Here is a 20,313-nt window from a genome sequence, read left to right on the forward strand (position 1 = left end):
CACAGTAGTAATGATGATAACAGTACATGGCAGCCACTTTCCCTTGCAGTTGCTTTGGAGAGGGGTGGATGGTGAGTGAGGATTTTTGAGGGTCACATTGCTAATACCATGCACATTCTATACAATGTACAAAGTAGCTGATGCCATGGGCCATATGTATCATCAAACCAATTTGCATTTCCTAAATAGTGAATTTTAAGGAATCCCTATTTAGGAAATGCAAGATGGTATGTATGAACACAATCGTTTTTTTATAGCGATTCCTTACCATTCCTAATTTGCGATTAGCAAATTGCTAATCGCAAATTACCCATTCATTTCTATGGGCCAGGAGGCCCATAGGAATGAAGGGGCAATTTGCGATTAGCAATTTGCTAATCGCAAATTAGGAATTTTTTCAAGGGTGCAGGGGTGTCTCAAGAACACCCTGCTGCACCCCTGAAAAAGACATTTGGGTGCATATGGCGCACATACATGCCCTAAGGGCATGTATGGGCGTCATATGGCACCTTTGTTTTTTTGGAAAAAAGCATTATTAAAAGAATTCGCAACTTACCACCAACTAGAAGTTGGTGGTAATTTGCGATTCCTTAATGGCATTTTTTCCATATTTTTTCTTTGATACATTGCATTTAAAGAATCGCAAAAATTGTGATTCCTTAAGTGCAATTGCAAAATAAGGAATAGCAAATTTAGCGATTCCTTATTTTGATGCAAAAATGTTTGATACATACCATTTAGGTAATTAGCATTTGCAAAGGCCGAAAATCGCAGAATTTCGGCCTTTGCGGATGCTAGTTAGCTTCATACATATGGCCCCATATGACAGCACTTCTAAGCCTGTCCCAGATAGTTAACTGGAGCACAGTCTGATCAGCACCCGCTGATATAGATGCAGCTGCAAAAGCAGAGAGAACAGTAGAAAATAAGTCAAAAGGCGCTCAAAAGAGTGTTTTCAAACATTACTGTTCCACACAATAGAGCTCCTCTTTATATGGATTCTCTCTTAAAAACCGATTCAGCCACAGCCAACACATTTCGTTCTAAAAGGAACTTCTTCAGGGTGTTAAATCATATAATACATATATAAATATACAAATACATGATACATAAAACAAAACAACAATTACCATGCACTTGTAAATAACCACATCGTTCAATACTAAAGCTCTACAATCCGCAATGACAACAAATATATAAAACACATAAAAAAGTGTATTGTAAAACATGCCAAACAATATTCTGAAAACAATAGCTCATGATGAGCCTTAATTCAGTGATTTGTAACAGGTAAATAAAGGAAGGGGACACAGAGCTTGACAAAAATACATTATTTGGGAGTTTAAATTAAGTCCTCTTTTTTCTTTTAAATATCATGAACAATAAATGTTGACTGACCCGATCAGCCATGAAAACATCACAATCCCTTATCTATTGTACAGAATGTTATGAATAGACCTAGTGATAAACGTAATAGAACATACCAGTGTTTTGTTAATAAAGCAAACTGTGGATACCTAATTGGTGTAAGTATTTCTTTGTTAGTATTGCTAACCATATGGATTAAGAAACCTTTAATTGCCATGTTATACTAAATATGATGTATCCACGCATAAAGCATAATGAACAAGAAGCACAGACTGCACATAAAAAAATAGTATGCCCAATTCAACATGGCCACCTTTGTGTTGGTATATGCACAGTAAAAAATATATAGGTCTCAGTTAGTGTAAGGAGTTCCATGATATTTTTGCTACCAATGTGGACTGAGACACAAACAACCTCAAATATCACACCCAGGAGTATTCTACCCAATCCTTGAGTCTTGCTTGGAACGTTTCCAGATGTGTAGACTCGAAGATTTGGGACCTATGTGCCGCAGCCATGAACAAACTTGAAATATGTGCTGTAGCGGGCTATGGGCCATTCTGCAAATCAGGCTTGTCCGATCTGAGGCTCTGTGCAAAAGGGTTGCTCTCTTCTTTACTGGTTCCTTTGATGTTCTGTCTTCTTGCCCTGGAGCTTGGGAGGCTAAAGCTGGGGTCCAGTTTGCCCTTTTTCACTAGCTCCTGGCTGGGCTCTTTGACTGCATCCAGGTGGCATGGTGAAAGTGTTTTTCAAGATATGCACGTCGTCCCATCCAATGATATGGGTTCTTCAAAAAGGGAACATTTTCGATCATGGCCATAAATCCACTGCGAGTTGTCCCAGCCACCTGACTGGTATCTCGTCTTACTCACTCTGAACAAATGCCCCCCCTCACCCCTACCCAAACTACAAACTATCTTTTTCCATCTCTGAAATTCCGAAATGTACTGCCTTGGTAGTGGTACAAAAGAAGAAAAAAGAAAACCTGATTGTAACCCAAAGTGTGAGTTCGCAGGTGGTGCATTTCTTGATTAAAAAAGTCTCCATCACCTACGTCCCTCTGCATAGACACATAGAAAGTAGTAGCACATTTAAAAAAAAAAAAACATGCCTTTAGAATCTGCCCATTTAACTTTCACAGCCGACAGCCTTGTATACAATATATACATTTAGACTAGATGCAGAGAACACATTCTACGTTTTCTCACATCCCCGGGCCTCCTGCGAGTAACAGCTGGGAAAAGGAACTCGGTGAACTGTTGCCACTAAATAGCTGCCTTCAAATGGAAAAGCAGGTGTGGTTTGTGGCTGGCCCAGTCAGCTGCAGCATGCGGGCTTCCAGGCCAGGCCTGGCATCCCTTCTCTGCCCTTTAATTGCCGGCTTCGACAATATCCTCTTTCTTCTGAAGAACCTCGTAAAGGGCCCCTGCAGAGGCCAAGAGCTTTTTTCAAAACTGAGACTTGTATTTCATTATGTGTGGTTCATTCGGGGCTTTAAGTTCATGGTCACGAGAAAATACTGTGCGGCAGCCTAATTTTACCGCACAGGAAAGTGAAAGGTTGGGTTAGGCTAATTTTCAGGTTGTCCTATCACATCCGTCGCTAATTCCCTAGTAGTTTATTTACTTTAGAAACTTCCGCGAGCTTGAACTTGGCCAAAGGCGGTGGAGCCTTTTACACGTGTTAAAACATTCAGAGGAGTCACACGACCCCCTGAACAGTCCCAAAGAAGTGAAAGCGACAATACACCTACTGAGTTCATGAACATGGCTGAGAAAATATACAGCAGATTTTGTTTTCCCAGGATTTCTGCAGATTTTATTTACAGTACAGCAAGGACTGCGCCCCTAGTAGATCATCACTTTCCCCTCTTTTGTTTAACCTATACATTTTCCCCCTCATTTTTATGTTACAGCAGCTGGAGGTCACCGTGTTCAATTATGCGGACGACCTCCAGCTAATCTTCAACTTGTCCCACTCATCCTCATCCGCTCAGAACGTCCAGTCAGTAATGACGTTCATTCAAGATTGGATGAACTGCAACCACCTCAAACTTAATCCGGACAAGACCGAGCTGGTCCTGACCGGAGGTGGTTGCAGTCCTTGGTCCCCTTCTTTCTGGCCACCTTCCCTCGGTGCCCCTCCACTCCCTGTACCCAAAGTAAAAACCCTTGGGATTTTCCTCAACCCTCAACTCACCGTTCACTCACAAGTTGGTTCCGTGGTTTTCTCTTGTTTTTTTTCCCCTTAGAATAATCAGGAAAGTCTCCTGTTTTTTCTCTTCCTCTGCTTTAAAAGTAATTGTGCTAGCCATGGTATTGTCTCGTATAGACTATGGCAACATAGTCTATAACGGGGCCCCTGCCTACGCGATTTATCGCTTACAACTGGTACAGAATCAGGCTGCTCGCCTGATCCATGGCCTGCCAAAATACCACCACGTCACCCCACTGCTCAAAACACTACACTGGTTCCCTGTGAAAGAGCGTGCCCTTTTTAAACTCGGCTGCCTCACCTACCAGGCCAGAGCGGGCACTGCTCCAGAATTCATCTGCTCTGCCATTAAGTCCTATCTCCCAGGCAGAGAACTTCGCTCCACCCATCTGGCCCTTCTAACCATTCCCCGTTTTAAAAAACAGAAGGCGGGTGGAGTGAGGTTCGCTGTCCTGGCTCCAGCCTTCTGGAACTCCCTCCCGATTACCCTGCGTACCTCACCCTCCTACCTCCAGTTTCGGAAGGACCTTAAAACCTTCCTTTTTATGCAAGCCTTTCTGACTTAAACTCCTTCAGCTGCCGCCGTCCACTGTGCATCACTAGCGCCATGAAACCGCTGGGTAAACGAGCGCTGTACAAATGTTTTTAAATTCAAATTAAGGGGACTTAAAATGACAGGAACCAAACAGTGAAATACTTGGTCTAGTATTATGTCTACTGGTATTGGTCAGTTCAATTTTGGGTAAAAACTTTTGAGCCATAGGCAGTATGTGCTGGCATGCAGAAATTCTGAACATGTTCATCATCTTGGACTTCCTGCCTAATTGGCCCGCATGTGTGAACATGTTGAGATTTGAGACTTCACATATGTTTGCAGATGCTCGTTGGCGTGCTGGACTGAAAGTTCTATTCTGATCTTATCCTTATTCAAGTTGCGTTATTTCTTCTCAAATCAGTGATAGCTTCGTACGTGACATCAACCATCTCTGGCACACACAAAAAAGAGACAAGCTACACAGAGAATCCAACCATGTGGTTCAATGAGAAGTGACTGATTAAAGTGTTGTTGTATGCGGCCTTGAGGAAGCAATGGATATTGCAAAACATGTGTTGGCCAGAATTTATCTTCTGGAACTATGACCTCAAATCTTTTTGCTTTGTGCCTTTCGTTTTTTTTTCATGTTGGATATAAATTGTGACATATAATTAGATGGGCAACCGGGTATGGCTGAGAAGATACACTTGCTGGCCTAAAAATGCTTGTGGCCATAAAAAATATCTACCTCCTTACTCAAGGCAGCCCCCTGTCAGTAATTAAAACTTGTGGGATGCCTGTCATCGAAAGATGTGTTGTACAAAAATGGGTGCCAACTCCTTTGAAGTGGGTGAGCCTGGTACAGAAGCAAAGGGACCCATTTTAGAGTAAAAGTCTACAATCACTAAAATTACAATGCAGCCATGACTATTAGGTAATTCCATTATAAAATCCATTGACACTGTAGGCTAAGGTTTGGGTGGAACACGTAACAGTCTCAAATGGCCCACGGGGTTTAGAAATCTTTATCAGAGCACAAGGGGAATAAGTCTGCACATATTTTTTCACATCAGCAATTGGACTTAACCAGAAAAAATGTCTCCTACTGCTGATAACGTTTTAGCTAGCTGAGGATGCCCAGCAATTTCATAGTCATCATGAAGCCAGTTCATGGCCTGCTGTCTTAATTGAGAGGATGGCAAGTGCATGGTTTTTCCTTGATAACAGTTATACATCTTTATTATGCCTACCTTCCTGTACTTTAATCTAAGTTTCATGATAATTTCATTGTGTACTTTTTTCAAAGAATGTTTCCACATTAATCAAAGCTACAGAATGATTGTTTACAATCGTGCGGAACAACATTAATGATTGATAGTTTATTAGCCTATTTACATTTTCAGGTTGATTCTGCCAAGACAAAGCATCAGCTTTACCATTATTAGAACCGGTTCTCTAATTAATTAAGAATGCATAGTCACAAAAGAACAAGGCCTGCCTAAGTTGTTTGGGAGTCAATGCTGTAGCTGATTTCAGACATTGAAAATGTCTGTGATCCCAACAAGTCACGCTCCACTCCTTAAAGGACTTCTTAATAGCCAAAAGCTCTGTCAGCGATAGTACAGTTTCATTCTGCATGAGAAAATATTTGGAAAAAAATGAGACCCGAGATGAAAATGCTGTGTCTGTATTTCTCTGATATAGACCACCTCCCATAGAAGGATAAAAGTCATGCAATTCAACAACATGTGGATGATCTGAATTGGGAAGCTGCAAAATAGGAGCATTAGGGAAAGATTATTCCAAAAATATTGGTCAGTCTCTTTCATCCATACACAAACTGCTCACTTATGTAGAAACCCATTGCTGGGTCTTCATTTCTGAAAACTGATGAATGAACTGTCTATAGAAGTTAACAAAGCTCAACAAAATGTTATAGCCTGGCCTGTGAGAGGTATGGGCCATTCAACAACTGCTGACACTTTCTTCTCATCCATATTAATACTCTCTGCTGTAATTATGTAACCCGGGCACTCTACAGTGGTAGTATGAAAGACACCCTTACCCATTTTAGCAAAAAGATGGTGAAATTTTAACTGTTGTAAGTATGACATAGTTGTCTTTCACCCTACCCTTGTTCCCCTTTTGGGGTCCGGCTTTGCCCCCATTTTGCCTTCCTGCTTGCTCTTTCCCTTTTGTGCCTGCACATGCAGTGGTCGATAATCCTGTGGCCACCATTGATCTGCTTCTCTCTGCTTCCAGAGTGAGACTTTGTGATTTATTTGCCCATCTTCTTGCAGTTTCCACAAGATGAAGCACATGTTTGTATCACATGTATAAGTAATATTGTGTAATTAATTTAAGTTTAAATTTTTCAATAATGGCATACATACCACCCCACTCCCCATGACACCTTGGATACCAAATCAAGACTGCCGATAAATTAAATACTTGCAGAATAGCAGATAGTCATTTCTTCTCTCACGTTACTTATGCATCAAGTGAAAAGCTGCAGTGCATTTAGATAAACACTTCTTCAGCTGAGCACCCCCATCCAACTACCCCAGTAAGTAAGTTAACCATGCCAAGCGTCTGGTGTCTGCTAACGTCTGTGTAGATCTATGAAATAGATCAATATCATAAGCAAATCAAAGATTGTTGAGTCCCCTTTAACTTTGTCACACTTATTATTGAGTTCAGAAATTCCTCAACTGGGCGTCATTGTCTAAGAGCTAGCAACATTTCTTACAGATTTCTTACAGAATGCCTAAGCTATCAGCAAATGAACACCCTTCCTTTCCCCTCCCCCCATTAAATGTGCCCCAAGCAATGGAGTTGCATGTGACTCAAATATCAGGTGTAACCAAAATATGCTGAGCATCTGCCAAGTGGTGTGCAGGTTTGTAAATCTGCAACAAAGTTAGTAGGCAATCTGTGTTGTTTTTAACTCATCGCCTTCTTCTATTTTGCCTGAGATTCCTGCACTGGTATACACTTGCTAACCACTGAGCTAACATTATGCAAGCTCATTAAACAGTACCATAATTTTCAGCAGATATAACGTTTTTTACCCTTTTTTAAACTTTGCCTCAGTCCATCTGCACAGCTCTCATGACAATGTATTTTTTTTCATTTGTTGCATGCTCTTCATATCCACGTGTATTATTGTTTACTGGGGGTGCTCAGAGCTTCCATGCCTAAATGGATTATATACTTATGATGCTTATACCTCTAATGAAGCAACTTGATCCTTGCTGTGTGTTTTGGGCAAGGGGCAGGCAAGCACTTTTCCAAATCAGGTTTCAATGCATCTACATGGCATACAAAGAAGTGACAGGTTTGTATTTGCCCAAAACCTCAGGCTCTAGCTAGTGGGTGCTTCATGTTCTACTTCACATCTCTCTTCTGAGTGACATGATATTTTGGAGAAAAGGATTACTGAACTGGGAGCAGGTCCATGGCTTGTGATTGCACCGATATTCATCTGTCCTGCATCCAAGTCCACAATCTGTGAGAAAGCGACCTTGAGAACATAGCATAGGATCAGCAAAATGGTCTTCTCTATACTGAAGGTGTGACCTTGTGCTGGTGCCATCTCACTTACTTACTCTGGTCTACAGGCTCCTGAACAGAATGTGTACCATTTCCATCAGTACACACAGAGCAACACAGTACATGAATGTGATTGTTCACTCATGAATGCGTTTTAAAAATTCTTGGGAAAATATCAAGCTGGCCAATCTTGTGGAAACTGTAATGTTTGAACAACAAAAAAGCTACCTGTTTGAGTTTGCTGAAACCTGCCTTCTTTTGTCATCCTACGCAGGTGAGCCGTCCGCACCCAAGTGACCATCCTCTCCTGATATTGTTCATGGTTGGTGGAGTGACTGCCTCAGAAGTCCGAATGGTGAAAGATCTGATAAGTGCGCAGAAGCCAAATTTCCAGGTACCCAACCTCTGGAAGGTGTAATGTATATCTTAGTGAAGCAGTGCAGATGAAGGTCATTGCTTTAATCCAAATACTCACTAAAAAATACAGATATATGTCTTTTTCAAAGCGGAAAATAAGGATTCCTATTGGAAGGGTTGTTTGTATGCCTGGTCCGGTAGGTTGGGATTATCGTTTCTTTTTTATGACCCCAGATACTAATGTGATTGTTGTGGAAAAAGGCAATCCTGTGCCATTCGGGAACATGTTTTTTGCACCTTGGTAAGGATTGGTCTTGTTCTTCGCTGTCATGTTTTTGAGCATGCTCCCCATGCCCACCCTTTCCCTTCCCTATACAACAAAGTAGGATATTGGTGCCATACTCTCTTGGAGTTGGTGATGCACTGTGTTAATCATTGAAGCTGTCAGGTGGTTATTAAACTGGTGTGCCTGGTGGTACAGTGCCCCCGAGAATATTTGGGCAGCTAGGCATGACTGATTGGCAGGTATTATGCTAGGGTTATACAGTGGACTAATGTGTCCTGTCCCACTGAGAGCATATCAAGTAGGGGTAACGTTCAGTGCTTCTCTTAGATGATGTGCTCAACGCTTCTTCTGATCTCAGTGATATGTATGCTCAGCCTGTATCATGATGTGTATAGGGAGTTTTCCAGGGGTGCTACTGTGCACTCCAAAGCCATAGAATTCAAAGACTTGTACCAGCTCGACAGTGTAACCTGACCTTTAGCACTGAATGATACTCGGGTAGGTCTATTTTGAGTGAGTGATAAGAAAGGTGCCCGGCCAAGGAGGTTTTCTTTAAGAAAATGCAGCATCTTCTGTGAGCCCTGACTTCCTGGATCACTAAGTTATTTGAGCACCACGTGTCAGGGAATTGTAAAAAACGTGTAATTTCTGGGTACTTATTTGACACACTGTGCTGTATGCTAATTATTGGCTGTGACAAATTCTCTAACATCGCCATATTTTCAGAGGAGTGCAGAGAAATGGTTTCCTTGACATAGAAACATAGTAGTCATTTGGAGAAAAGAGGGAAAAACGTTCAGGTGCAGTTATTTGCTTCCTAACCATAATCTTTATGATTCTAGGGAAGATATCTACGCTATTTGTGCATGTATTTGGAAAGTCTGAATCTCAAAAAGTAATACTTTTACAACAATAGAGGACGCAAGCTTACAACTCATAAGGCTGGCGTGTTTTGTGAATCGTGAAGTGAGTTCACAGTGGGTACTTTATTTCCAGGACAACGGGGAAATGATGCAGAAATGTACAGCTACTGTTCCAGTGTGTTTTCCGCATCAGTCCAGGTTCTGTATTGTAGAAAAGAGTATAATGTGGTAATACCACACCTTCCCACCGTATTCTAAGTTGAAAATTGAGAATATTGCAGGATTTCCTTGCACAAATATTACTGCATGAAAACCCCCTGGGTGCAGTATATGCAGACTTGTTCCAATTCTGACTTGAGTGCAACTCCTGTTGGTGCCAGATTGTGATTACTGCTGCCCATGAAATGAGGGCCTTAGCAGGGAATCATGGCTCCCTCTTCCCAGCCTAGTAGCTTGGCAAATGTCTGCATTAATGAACATAGCATTGCGAAACAATGATGATGGACAGAAGGCTGAACAGTGTCAAACTATCACCCCGAGTCCAGTCTAGGACAAAACCCATAGTTTTTGGTCACCGCACCATTCCAGTTTGGACCTAGTCATGTGCAAATCAGTCTTGACCCTGCTCCTCCTGGGAACAGTCCATCCCGACCTGCCAGGCCAGGACCTCCCTGGACCAGAAAACAAGCACCCTGGGACCAGTTTCGGGGATATCCCCCACCTTCAGCCAAGCTAGCTTGAATCCGGTGGTGTAGTGAGCACGGGGCCCATGTCTGGGCATACCCTTGCCACAGTGGCCAAAAAAAGTGCAAAACAAAGACAATGGACGGAATGCCGAACAGTGATAAATATTCACCCACCCCCGTTCATCAATTGTTTTATTTGCATTAACGAACATATCAGGGATATTGTAGGGCATATATTAACCCTTGCTTGGTCGTTTGTCGATATTGACAGTAACATATGTTTGTTACCCAACACAATGGTACTCATTTTATCGAAGGATGAAAACCTGAGTGGACCCCTGGGATTCAAGCATTAACAGAGTCAAGAACATATCGTGGGTGATTCGGTTCACTGAGCTAGAAGACTCTATCTTAGTAAATGATAAACTGAAAACAAAACGTAATTCTGGTTACATTAAAGGGATACCAGTGCTTTATAAAGGGCCCACAAATTAGAATATTTCATTCATTTCTTATGAGCTGGGATGCTGTGATTGGATCAGAAATAGATCGGGGATGCCTTGTGCAACTCTGGCCGGATGCTCACTAAACCCTAGCCTAGACACTCTGGACAAGACCTATGTAAAGCGCTTTGAGAGTGTTTTCATAAGAGAATGGTTCTGCAGCACAAGAAGGTGTAATTCCAAACAAACCTTTAGAAACGAAATGTTCGTTATTGGTACTAGCAGGAAGGAATGTGATCCAGTGCAGTAGAGCGGCCTTAACAGCAGCAGGGGAGCGGCCCTTAATCCTTTAATGCAGTAAAAGCTAAGGTTCATGGGCAGTACGACCCTGCGGGCTGACGAGGATTAGACATACATACCGAAAGGTGAGAGAACAGAAGCTGATCAAGGGGGAAAAATTGTCTTACATCAACAGAAATAATTTAAGAAAAATCGTAATAATGTAGCGCTTTTGGCACGAATAGCAATGAAGCGCTGCAAGTTTCACTGAAAGCTACTTCCGCTGGTCCCAGCCGAGACTGCCGTAACTTCCGCAGCCCGCGCAGCGGTTATCAGGCGTGACGTCACAGAGCCTCTTCACCTCCATTGGACTGGTGTCTAGCGCAGGTCCGTTTCTTCAATCACGAGCCGATTACGTTCATGTTGGCCCCGGGTGTTTATTCTGATAGTTAAACTGTCCTTTTTTTTTTATTTTAAAGGTTTATGGAGATTTGGGGCTTTCACGTGTGCAAAACAGTGTTTTGTTGTGCACCGGGAACAGAGAACGTGCGCTTAAGAGGTGACAATTTCACATTGTCACATAAATTCGATTTTACACGCCACGTTTAGGTAGGCCTCAATTCAGATAATCCAGATTTTTTGCGGGTGTGAAACGTTGAGTGTCGCCGGCACAGGGGGCGGCCCTGAAGTAGACCCTCTGCACTCTCTCTTCACACCCCTGCAGTGACTTCCGGTATTCGAGGACGCGTTTAGAGAATTCTGCGGGGCACTCGAGACACACAAACAATAAGAGGCTGGCCACGTCCTGACGCCGAGGTCAGATTACACAGGGTGTCACATTAATCTGGCAGCAGTGAGAGTGGCCCGTCCATTATCTGAAGGGCCTGTCTGTGATAGATACTCTGTCGGATGACGTTGCTTTGCTGACACATTTGCTGCATTTACTAGTATCACAAGCAAGTGTGACCCAAGGGATACCGATTTAGGAAGTGGGTGCATTTATCAGCAGGGCTGAGTGCTAAGCCTTGGACAATGGTGTTTCTGCTCATCACTATGGAATTTGGGGAACTCGGAGCACGCTTGCAATGCTTCTAGTCACTGATAATGCTTTGCTAGCGAAGAACTTTGTCATTCACTATGTACGTTTATCGTTCTAACTTACTGATTTTCTCGTCTTGGACGTCCTTGCCAGTCCAGTGTAATAAGATAAGAAGCATTTAACACCTGAGCTCATATCACTGAAACGTTGCACTGGTGCAAAAAAAAAAAACGATTTACACTATTTTTGCTGATTGTTCAATGGAGGGTCGGGCAAACAGATTTTGCACGAATCCGCATCATGGAAATTCTAAGACCCTACGTAGGACATATACTGCTTATTAATAATTACAGCGAGTCATAGACATTTGAACAACAAATCCTAATCGACGTTTAACCATTTAAAGGAAAAAAGAAAGCACACCGATGTGGCTTTTTCTTCTCACCCAAGCAAAACGATGTTGCCGCTAACCCAGACCCAAACTTCACTTTTGAAAAGTTGAATAAATATCGTGTTCGCTTCTTAAATAAATAGCAAACATTGTGTGAAATCAGTGTGCTCTTCATTTTGTCTTGGAATAAATACTAATTGCTCCATTCCCTATCATATGTATTATAAAACCAGCAACATTTTAAAAAATGGATTAGCACTAGATTTCTTGTAACTGTATTTATAGCGTATAAGTGTTTACTTCGTGTCAGTCACCTTCTGCAGCTCAGTTTTCTTATATTTCAGTGATTCAGATGTTTTGAGGCTCTCACTCTCCTCAAAAGTACAAAAACTTGTTTTAACAGACACAATATGCACACAAATGCAAATATTATTTTCGTTTAAATCTCTCCATGTGTTCTGTAGGTTTTCCTGTACGGTAGGTCTCGATTCATTTTCTCAGTGCTTACATACAGGTGGTATAGTTACTAAATTGCCAAAATTGGATAAAACATACCTGACTTCTAATCCCGACTTTCACGCTGGAAAGAATAGTGTGATCGTGCTGCCCAGGCTCACTATGCCACTTACTGGTTTGACCTTGTCTGGTCATGCCCCTCATCTTCATATTGAAAGGGATCAGGTGGATACTATAATTAACTAGCCAGATTTGGGCAGTTGACAGGGGCTGTGAGATGTAGGTGCAGGTCTGTATGGTCCATGGCCAGGAAGTCTGGGTTGGACTGTCTCTCTTCCCCTGCTCTCAACCCTTTCACCCACACTGGAAACAAAAGTCATAAATAGTGCACATAAGGCCAGAATAATCTGCAAATTTATCTAGAGAGGGCAAATATCCTGTCCCTTGCACAATTCAGAGGAGACGGGCAGATTACTGCTTTGGATATTTTCGCCTACCACAGGACCAGACATGCGACCTCAGTATTGTGGGCCACATTTCCTTCAGAAGTGCATGAGTTTCCACCAAGACACATCTTACTGCAAAGCTGGGTGCACGTGACTGGATCTCCAAACTGTACAAACTACACAGACTGCATCCAAAAGCTGATCACACAGTGCTAGGGAAACGGGGACACTGCATATTGTAGCTAAACTGTGGAAGTTCAGGTACACAATGAGCTGCATATCTGAAAGACACTTCGGAACTCCGGAGATTGTACCCAGGCGCACGACGCCCATAGGGCTAAAAGGGCTTCAGTCCCCCCTCCCCCCACCCCCCTTCCCCGTCGTGTCTCAGCCTGGGCTGCTGCAGCTTAAGCTGCAGTGGGCTCAGCTGGGCATTGTCTGGAGTCTTTCCTCCGGCAGGCCCAAATATTTCACAGATTTTTAAAGACCATTTGCATATTTACATACCTTTGTAAACTGGTTACAGAGGCTTAGTTTGTTTTCTTGTTCCAGTAGTCCCTCGGCCTGCACTCTGCATAGTCCTTACATTTGTATTTTACATTTACTGCCTTAGTTTCAGAATGCATTTCATGAAAAGGAATATAAAGTAGGGTGGCCAAAAGAAAAATACCAGCCAAGTGCTGTATAAAGAGCCTTCAAAGACCTCGTCTTGACACTAAAAAGGGTTCTAAATAAAAAAGTAGGTATTCACATGTAATGTGATTTTTCTGTCTTTGTTCCCTTTAATTATCAGTCATGGATTATTCAGGCAGCCCTACAACACAAAAGTGCTTTCTATTTATATTTGCTGTTCAAAGTATGCACAGATAATTTTGTACCGTCGGGGACATCAAAATAATGAGCTGGCAACCCTAATCATAAGCCTGGAAGTTTGTTGCAGGATCAGCACATTATTTATTTCCTCCACCCTTGGTCCCGGATTATTTCCATAATAGCAATAGTTTAACTTATATCTGAAACCCCACCATCAATAACATGCTGAGTTACTTCAGGTGTCTTGAAATGTCCCCTGCATTCAGACAACTCACTCCTCATTCTCGCCCTTCACTTTTACACTCACCCTGCACTCAAAGCGATCACAATGCACTCACACTGATCACCATGCACTCGCACCATTCACCCGCTCACCCTGTTCCCACAGTGATCACTCTGCACTCACAATGCACTTGTGCTACCTAACTCTACAGTCACACGAGCGCACTACTCACCCTGCACTCATGTGACATTTCATTCACCTGTCCCCCTCACTGCTCACTCTCACTCAAGCAAGCCCATCACTAACCAGGCATTCATTTGTCCCACTCTGCACTTACATCTGCACCCAAATTCATATGGTCACCTCACTCATCCCTCACTCACTCCTCTTTCCTTACTCTCAAACTGTTGTATCGCTTACCATGCACTCACATGGGCACTCCTGCCACCTACACAGTGCAGAGGGGTTAATGTGCCGCTACAAAGAACTTGTATCATGCAGATCACAGAACTGAGCATGAGTAAACCATGAGTAGCGCTGTTAAAAAATTAAATATTTGTCAGAAAGGTGCTATAGAGAGATGAGGTGCATTGTTGGTGAGTGGCAGTGAAGGAATTCATGGAGAAGGAGGAAATGGGGTTAGGGGCCACCAAAAAAGACTGTTGCACCGTGTGTGATCAGTGCTAGGGCCAGCCCTGGCTGAGAGTGTTAGCCCCCCCCCCTGAAGTTCGGGTCCAGTTGCGCCCCTGACTGTACCTGGAGGTGAATCATAGAGTTCTGCACTGTGAAAAACCTCTCCACATGCCCGTCCCAGCTGCAAATCTGTGTGCAAGACTGTTTCCAGATGTATACCCGGTTATAAGAAATAAAAGTACTCGTTTTTAGCACATAGCATGCATTTGTTCTGCTCTCTACCTCCCCAAGGGATAGTATTCTGTAACTGAAATGTATTTCTAAGCCTCCCTAGTCAGATTTAAGCTCACTAATAACCCAGTGTGCCTTTCACAGTATTCTCTTCTTATGAACCTGAGTCCTATGTATCTTGTTTTTTCTTTTGCAATAAAAATTTAATTTAAAAAAAATAGTGTGATCTTGGGCAAATTACTTTACCTCCTTATGTCTCCATGTTCCTATCAAAAATTGCAAGCACATACAAAACAGAGTTTAAGTGCTGCATAAACAAGCTTTGTAATGCAATAGGTCTTGCATTACTGATAGTTTGAGGTATTGGCGTTATTTGTGATAAATGAATTAATTCTCTGAATAAAATGTTAGCTACAATATGCAGTGTCCTAGGGATTTGATGAATTAAAAAGCAAAATTCTCAACCATTGGATGACTTTGGGATTAATTATGAATCAAGAACCATCAGTGTAGAGGGGCACCTGGCAGTGCGGAAGGGGACAAACCCCAGTGGGGGCACTCATATTTGAGTTCAATTACTCTACACTCAAGAATCAGGGAGTGTACCCTACTGCACTCTTTGAATTGAACTACAACGGATACTTTTTAGAATAGCTTGGAGTGCATAACCCTGTGTACTAGTGATTAGTTCCTGTTTCTTGGCCCACTTTCCCCATTCACTTTCACGTCCCAGATCACAGTGACAGGCCCTTAACTACCACTAGCTGAGGCCCACTGTGCCCATAGATAGTACAGAGGCACAGTGTTTCCAAATCCAGTGAGGCCTTTTAGATCCACTTATATATTGATGACATTCGGTTCTCACATGGAACTTTTCTCATTAGCAGTTTGATTAGTCCCTTGTGCATGTGCAAATGTGAAGTGGCAGTGTCCCTCCATACATTGATACTGCTTGCTGTGCTCATGCTAGTATTACTATACAGCTGAAAATCTAGAACAACTGCCCTTTCCACTCCAGTTTAAAAAAAGTGTATAATTGCATAATTGATCTGGCACTCATCTCTCATCGAGATGTACGTCTGCTGTACATTATCAGGGACTCGGATCTTATGGGGTAACGGCATTCCTTATACTTGAAGCTCCCAATGAACTGTAGTTGGTGGTTATAGATCGAGATGTGTGACAGGCATAAGCATATTAACATGTTTATCAATGATTATTTGATGAAAACCAATAAAAAGAATTGATAAAAGAAATTGTACAGTTGCCCATAAATCTGAATGAGGCCCTATAGAAGGTAAAGGGAGCGGCAACACTGATAACAGTTGTAAACAGCACCTAAGTAGTCACATGTATTGTATTTTGTTTCACTGCTTCATTGCACTGCACTACTTAGCATACTGTTTTTTTAATTCATTGTTTTAACTTTTATTAACTGTATACACTATGCAGGCTAGTGCAATAGGATCTTTGAGCCATATCACCATCTCAGTTCTTAGTCATATTGCACTGATTTGAACAGCACAGGGCTAGGCATCATGACTAAAGACGATGACCCTCCATGAAGTACAATTCTTGGCTATTTCATTGAGTTCAAACAACTGTCATCAGGTACAGGCATAAGTAATAAAGTGCATATGGAAAACACCGCTCAGACAACCAAGTCAGCTATGGAAACAATAGGGTCCAAGGAATCAAGCAATGGAGACGGGTTTCTCCGTTTCCGGGCCAAAGCTATGCACCCGCTGTCCTGTCCTCTTCCTAGCAGAACCCTTTTGAGTGTCTTCAGCTCACACTTCGCCACTAACCTCTAATTCAATCCCCTACGGTTTGCACCCTATGGTTTGCACACAAGGATCTCTCACTGACCTGGACCATCGTCTATAACATATTCACCAATTACATATCATTTCAACGCTTGGTGTCTTCCAATGACCTGGAGTTACCAGTGTGAACAGGAGGTCAATACATTGTGGTTTGAGTTTTCAAACTATGTCTCTGAAGGTTCCACTAGTATCCTGCCTCCTGAAACATAGACAGAACTTAAAGTCAACTCTGCTCATGTCACTGTGCCCAAGGCCCATACTTTGCCTAACCATTGTGCCAAGAGGCCATATCAAAAATGATAGAGCACATAACCAAACCTCTCCCTGATAAGTGGGCACACTGTTACCCTTGACCCCAAACATGGGCCAAAGAAGCATAGATTAGGCACCTTAATATTTACCCCAAGAAAAAACAAATGCACAGTTAATTTGCCCAAAAACAGAAATACACAAAGTTGCCTTTGAACCGAGTAACTCTGAAGTCATCTTTCTATGGGATTGACTTTGCACTTCACATAACCTTGAGCTGCATCAGTGCTGCCTTAGCTCCAAGCAGTGCTTGCAGATCGCTTTTTCAAACGCTACTGTGGCACAGACCTGGCTATTACAGCCCATGCTGTTGATTTACAAATAATGTCAGGGTATTCAAAACCTACCTCTCCTCATAAAACACTCAGCAATGCCTATTTAATGATTTACCCTGACAAATCCTTAATTTAATCCCCATGGCTGTGCAGCGTTACTGCTCTGTTGGCAGCGAGAGTTCACACCCACTTTTGCAGACATTCTTCCTGAGATTAGAAATCAAGTTTGATCTGATAAAAAAATAAATCCTTTGTAGGAGTAATGTTGTCCTGCCATTTCGTCTGAAGCGCGGAACATTTCACACATACCTCCCGAGCTCAGCTGCGTTTTTTGATGGGACTTTGCCCCTTGGTACTTGCGCAAAGAGCACTGTGTGTACAAGTGCTTTTGTCATGGAGTGTTCAAAGAGCTCTTCAAAATCCTTTGCTGCTACCTGGATTACTAGCTGGGTTCTTGCCCGCCACTGATGGACAAGTTAATCCACGCGCAAAGTGCACTAATGAAACTTAAAGATTGGTGTGCGCTTGAAAGAAAGCGTGTTTAACGCCTGTTCAGTTACTAGGCCTCGCCCCGCGTAGAGGACATTAGAGTGGGAGTGTGCTGGCAGCCTATCCCCTGCCGCCCTGCTGTAGCGTGACCCCAGCGCCAGGTCACTCCTCCAGGCGGACTCCCAGACAATGGAGGGCTTTTCTCAGCAGCCCTGATGGCCACTTGGCCTTTGTGTGTAGTTGTTACATTTGAGGCTAAAGAAATTTAAAGGAGTCAGGCAGAGTGCGGAGGAGATATTTTGTGCTCACCCCTTTCATGTTAAAGTGCTTCATTTACTTCACAGGATTATCCTGGTTTAGGCAGTTAAGGCTTGAGTGCAGGCCACCTGTCCAAGATGAATAACTTTTTTTTGAATGAGTATTTTTTCCCTTATAAGGGTTTAAATAAAATTGTTTTATATATCAATATTTTTTATTTTTTACTGAAACTTTTCAAAATAGCTCATAAAATGCTTTCACATGCACTATTCTGAGGAACAAGTCATTATTAAAGTTTCATGATTTCTCAGGTAAGCACATTTTCACTTCGGGAATTTAATGCACAGATGCTGTGCACATTACTACTCAAAATAAAACAATGCTCGTTGAGTCCCCATTTCTATATATCATTACTCCCCTGTTGTATACTTATCTTTACAAATCCATGCTGTCCTCTTGTACATTATGTTAACCCTTAGCCTAAACCATCTCAGTGCTTCGAGACACCAGGGCAGGGTGTATTTCCATAATATCAGGTTTTCATTATCAACAACCAAGAGTACTGACTAAAGAATATGGACTACTACTATATTGTCAAAGGGAATTTAGATGTACTATTCTAAACGCTACCACTGCTTACATTGACAGTATTTATATTGATGCAATAAGTAGTGTTTCAGCGTGGAATAATTACATCTGCCATTGCATCCTCAAAAGACAATGTGCTGGGAGTTGTTCACTAATAAATATTGGGTGATAACACTTCCTATCATCATTCATGTTCTAACTGTTGCACATCTGTTCATCGTTGGCATCCAGTCATATTGATTTTCATCTGACCTCCAATATTCAATCCCTACAGAAATCTGCTCATCACATCTAGACACAATGTTCTATTTCTCTGTATCTGCTGAAGCTTTTTCTTCCCCATTCTGTATGTTTTACCACCTTAGGTGATTTGCAGCAGTAATTTCCATATTACATTAATTGCCGTCATTTCCAAATTACACCTTTCTGTTTTGTAATGGGCAGCTGAACTCGCTCTGCATGCTCTTCACCTAACTAAAATTACTAGTTTGTTGAAAGCGCTTCTTTTGTTATCTGATTTGTAAATTTATTCCAGTCGTTCCTTTTAGTATGTGCTCTGGAAGTTTCGGTTTCACAAAGTTGTTTGCTTACACCCTTTGGGAACTATTAAGCAATAGTTAGGGGCAGCAGAGTATTGTAAGTCTTGTAGATTTGTTTGAAACCCATATGATTTAATTGAACTGGCTAACGATGTTTGCAAACGATTTGCTAACACTTTTATTGGTTAGCGTCTGTTATCAGTCACCTCTTATCAAGATGCCACATAACTACTGTGAAAAAATACCCCATTGAAGTAAATGGTCATGCCATGTCACTTCCTGTGATGTCATTAGAGGTAAAAGGCTGTAGAAGGTATCATCCACTACCCAGGCCCGGACTGGCCGTTGCGGGCACCGGGCAATCCCCTGGTGCGCCGCATGGGTGGGGGCCGGTTTTGGGCCCCAGGGGGCCGTTTTTGTTACAGGGCCGTTTTTTGCAGCATAGCTGCAAAAACGACCCTGTAACAAAATCGGCGAAAACCGGCCTTGGCAAAGAGCTCGGTCGCACCCCAATCCATCCCCTGGGGGAGGAGGGGGAGGCCGGCCGAGCACTTTGCCAGGGCCGGTTTCAGTTCCCAGTCCGGCCCTGCCACTACCCCTTTGATTGTGTGAAATTGTGCCACTGGTACTAACAACAGAGGGGCAGATTTACATCAAAGTAACGCAGCACGGTGCAGCAAGTCATTTTGCTGCGCTGTGCTGCGTTAGTTTGTAAAGCACAGAGATGCAACATATTTACAAGAATATGTCGCATCTCTGTGCTTTCCCTGCGCTGGCACGCAAACTGCAGCCATGCGCCGGAGCAGGCACCCTTGCACCATGGTGCAAGGGTGCCTGCGTCATGGGGAGATTGTTTGTGTGCAGGACGGGACACCTTCCCGCAAAAAAAATGCAGCACTCATTGAAAGAGGAAAAAACAAAAAGAAATAAACAGCTCTTGTTGTGCCTCACTACGCCACCTCTAGGGTGGCATAGCAATCACACGCATCTCCAGATTTACGATTTCTCGTAAATCTGGAGATGTATCTGGTTCCATGGGTGTTGCGTGGGAACACCCACAGCAACACCCATGGAACGCCCCTTCCACGCACAGTGCTGCGTGTGAAGGGGCCATATTTACGAGGAGAGGAGAAGTCATGCAGGGTGGCTTTTCCTCTCCTTGTAAATATGGAGGAGCCCCCTGCGCCACCAGTACCTCACGAAAAGTGACGTAC

The 20,313-nt window shown here is 42.7% G+C and overlaps 1 protein-coding gene across 1 annotated transcript in view; it reads left to right on the forward strand.

Moving 5' to 3' along the window:
* The window catches only part of SCFD2 (sec1 family domain containing 2), a 1,876,913-nt gene that overhangs the window by 1,850,805 nt on the left and 5,795 nt on the right, over positions 1-20,313 (forward strand). The window contains exon 8 of the mRNA XM_086962651.1: positions 7,944-8,063. Coding sequence (XP_086818777.1) covers positions 7,944-8,063 — 120 coding nt within the window. The remainder of the gene's footprint in view (positions 1-7,943; positions 8,064-20,313) is intronic.

The sequence above is a fragment of the Lissotriton vulgaris genome, chromosome 3_1 (genome assembly GCF_964263255.1).
Source record: "Lissotriton vulgaris chromosome 3_1, aLisVul1.2, whole genome shotgun sequence".
Classification (NCBI taxonomy): domain Eukaryota; kingdom Metazoa; phylum Chordata; class Amphibia; order Caudata; family Salamandridae; genus Lissotriton; species Lissotriton vulgaris.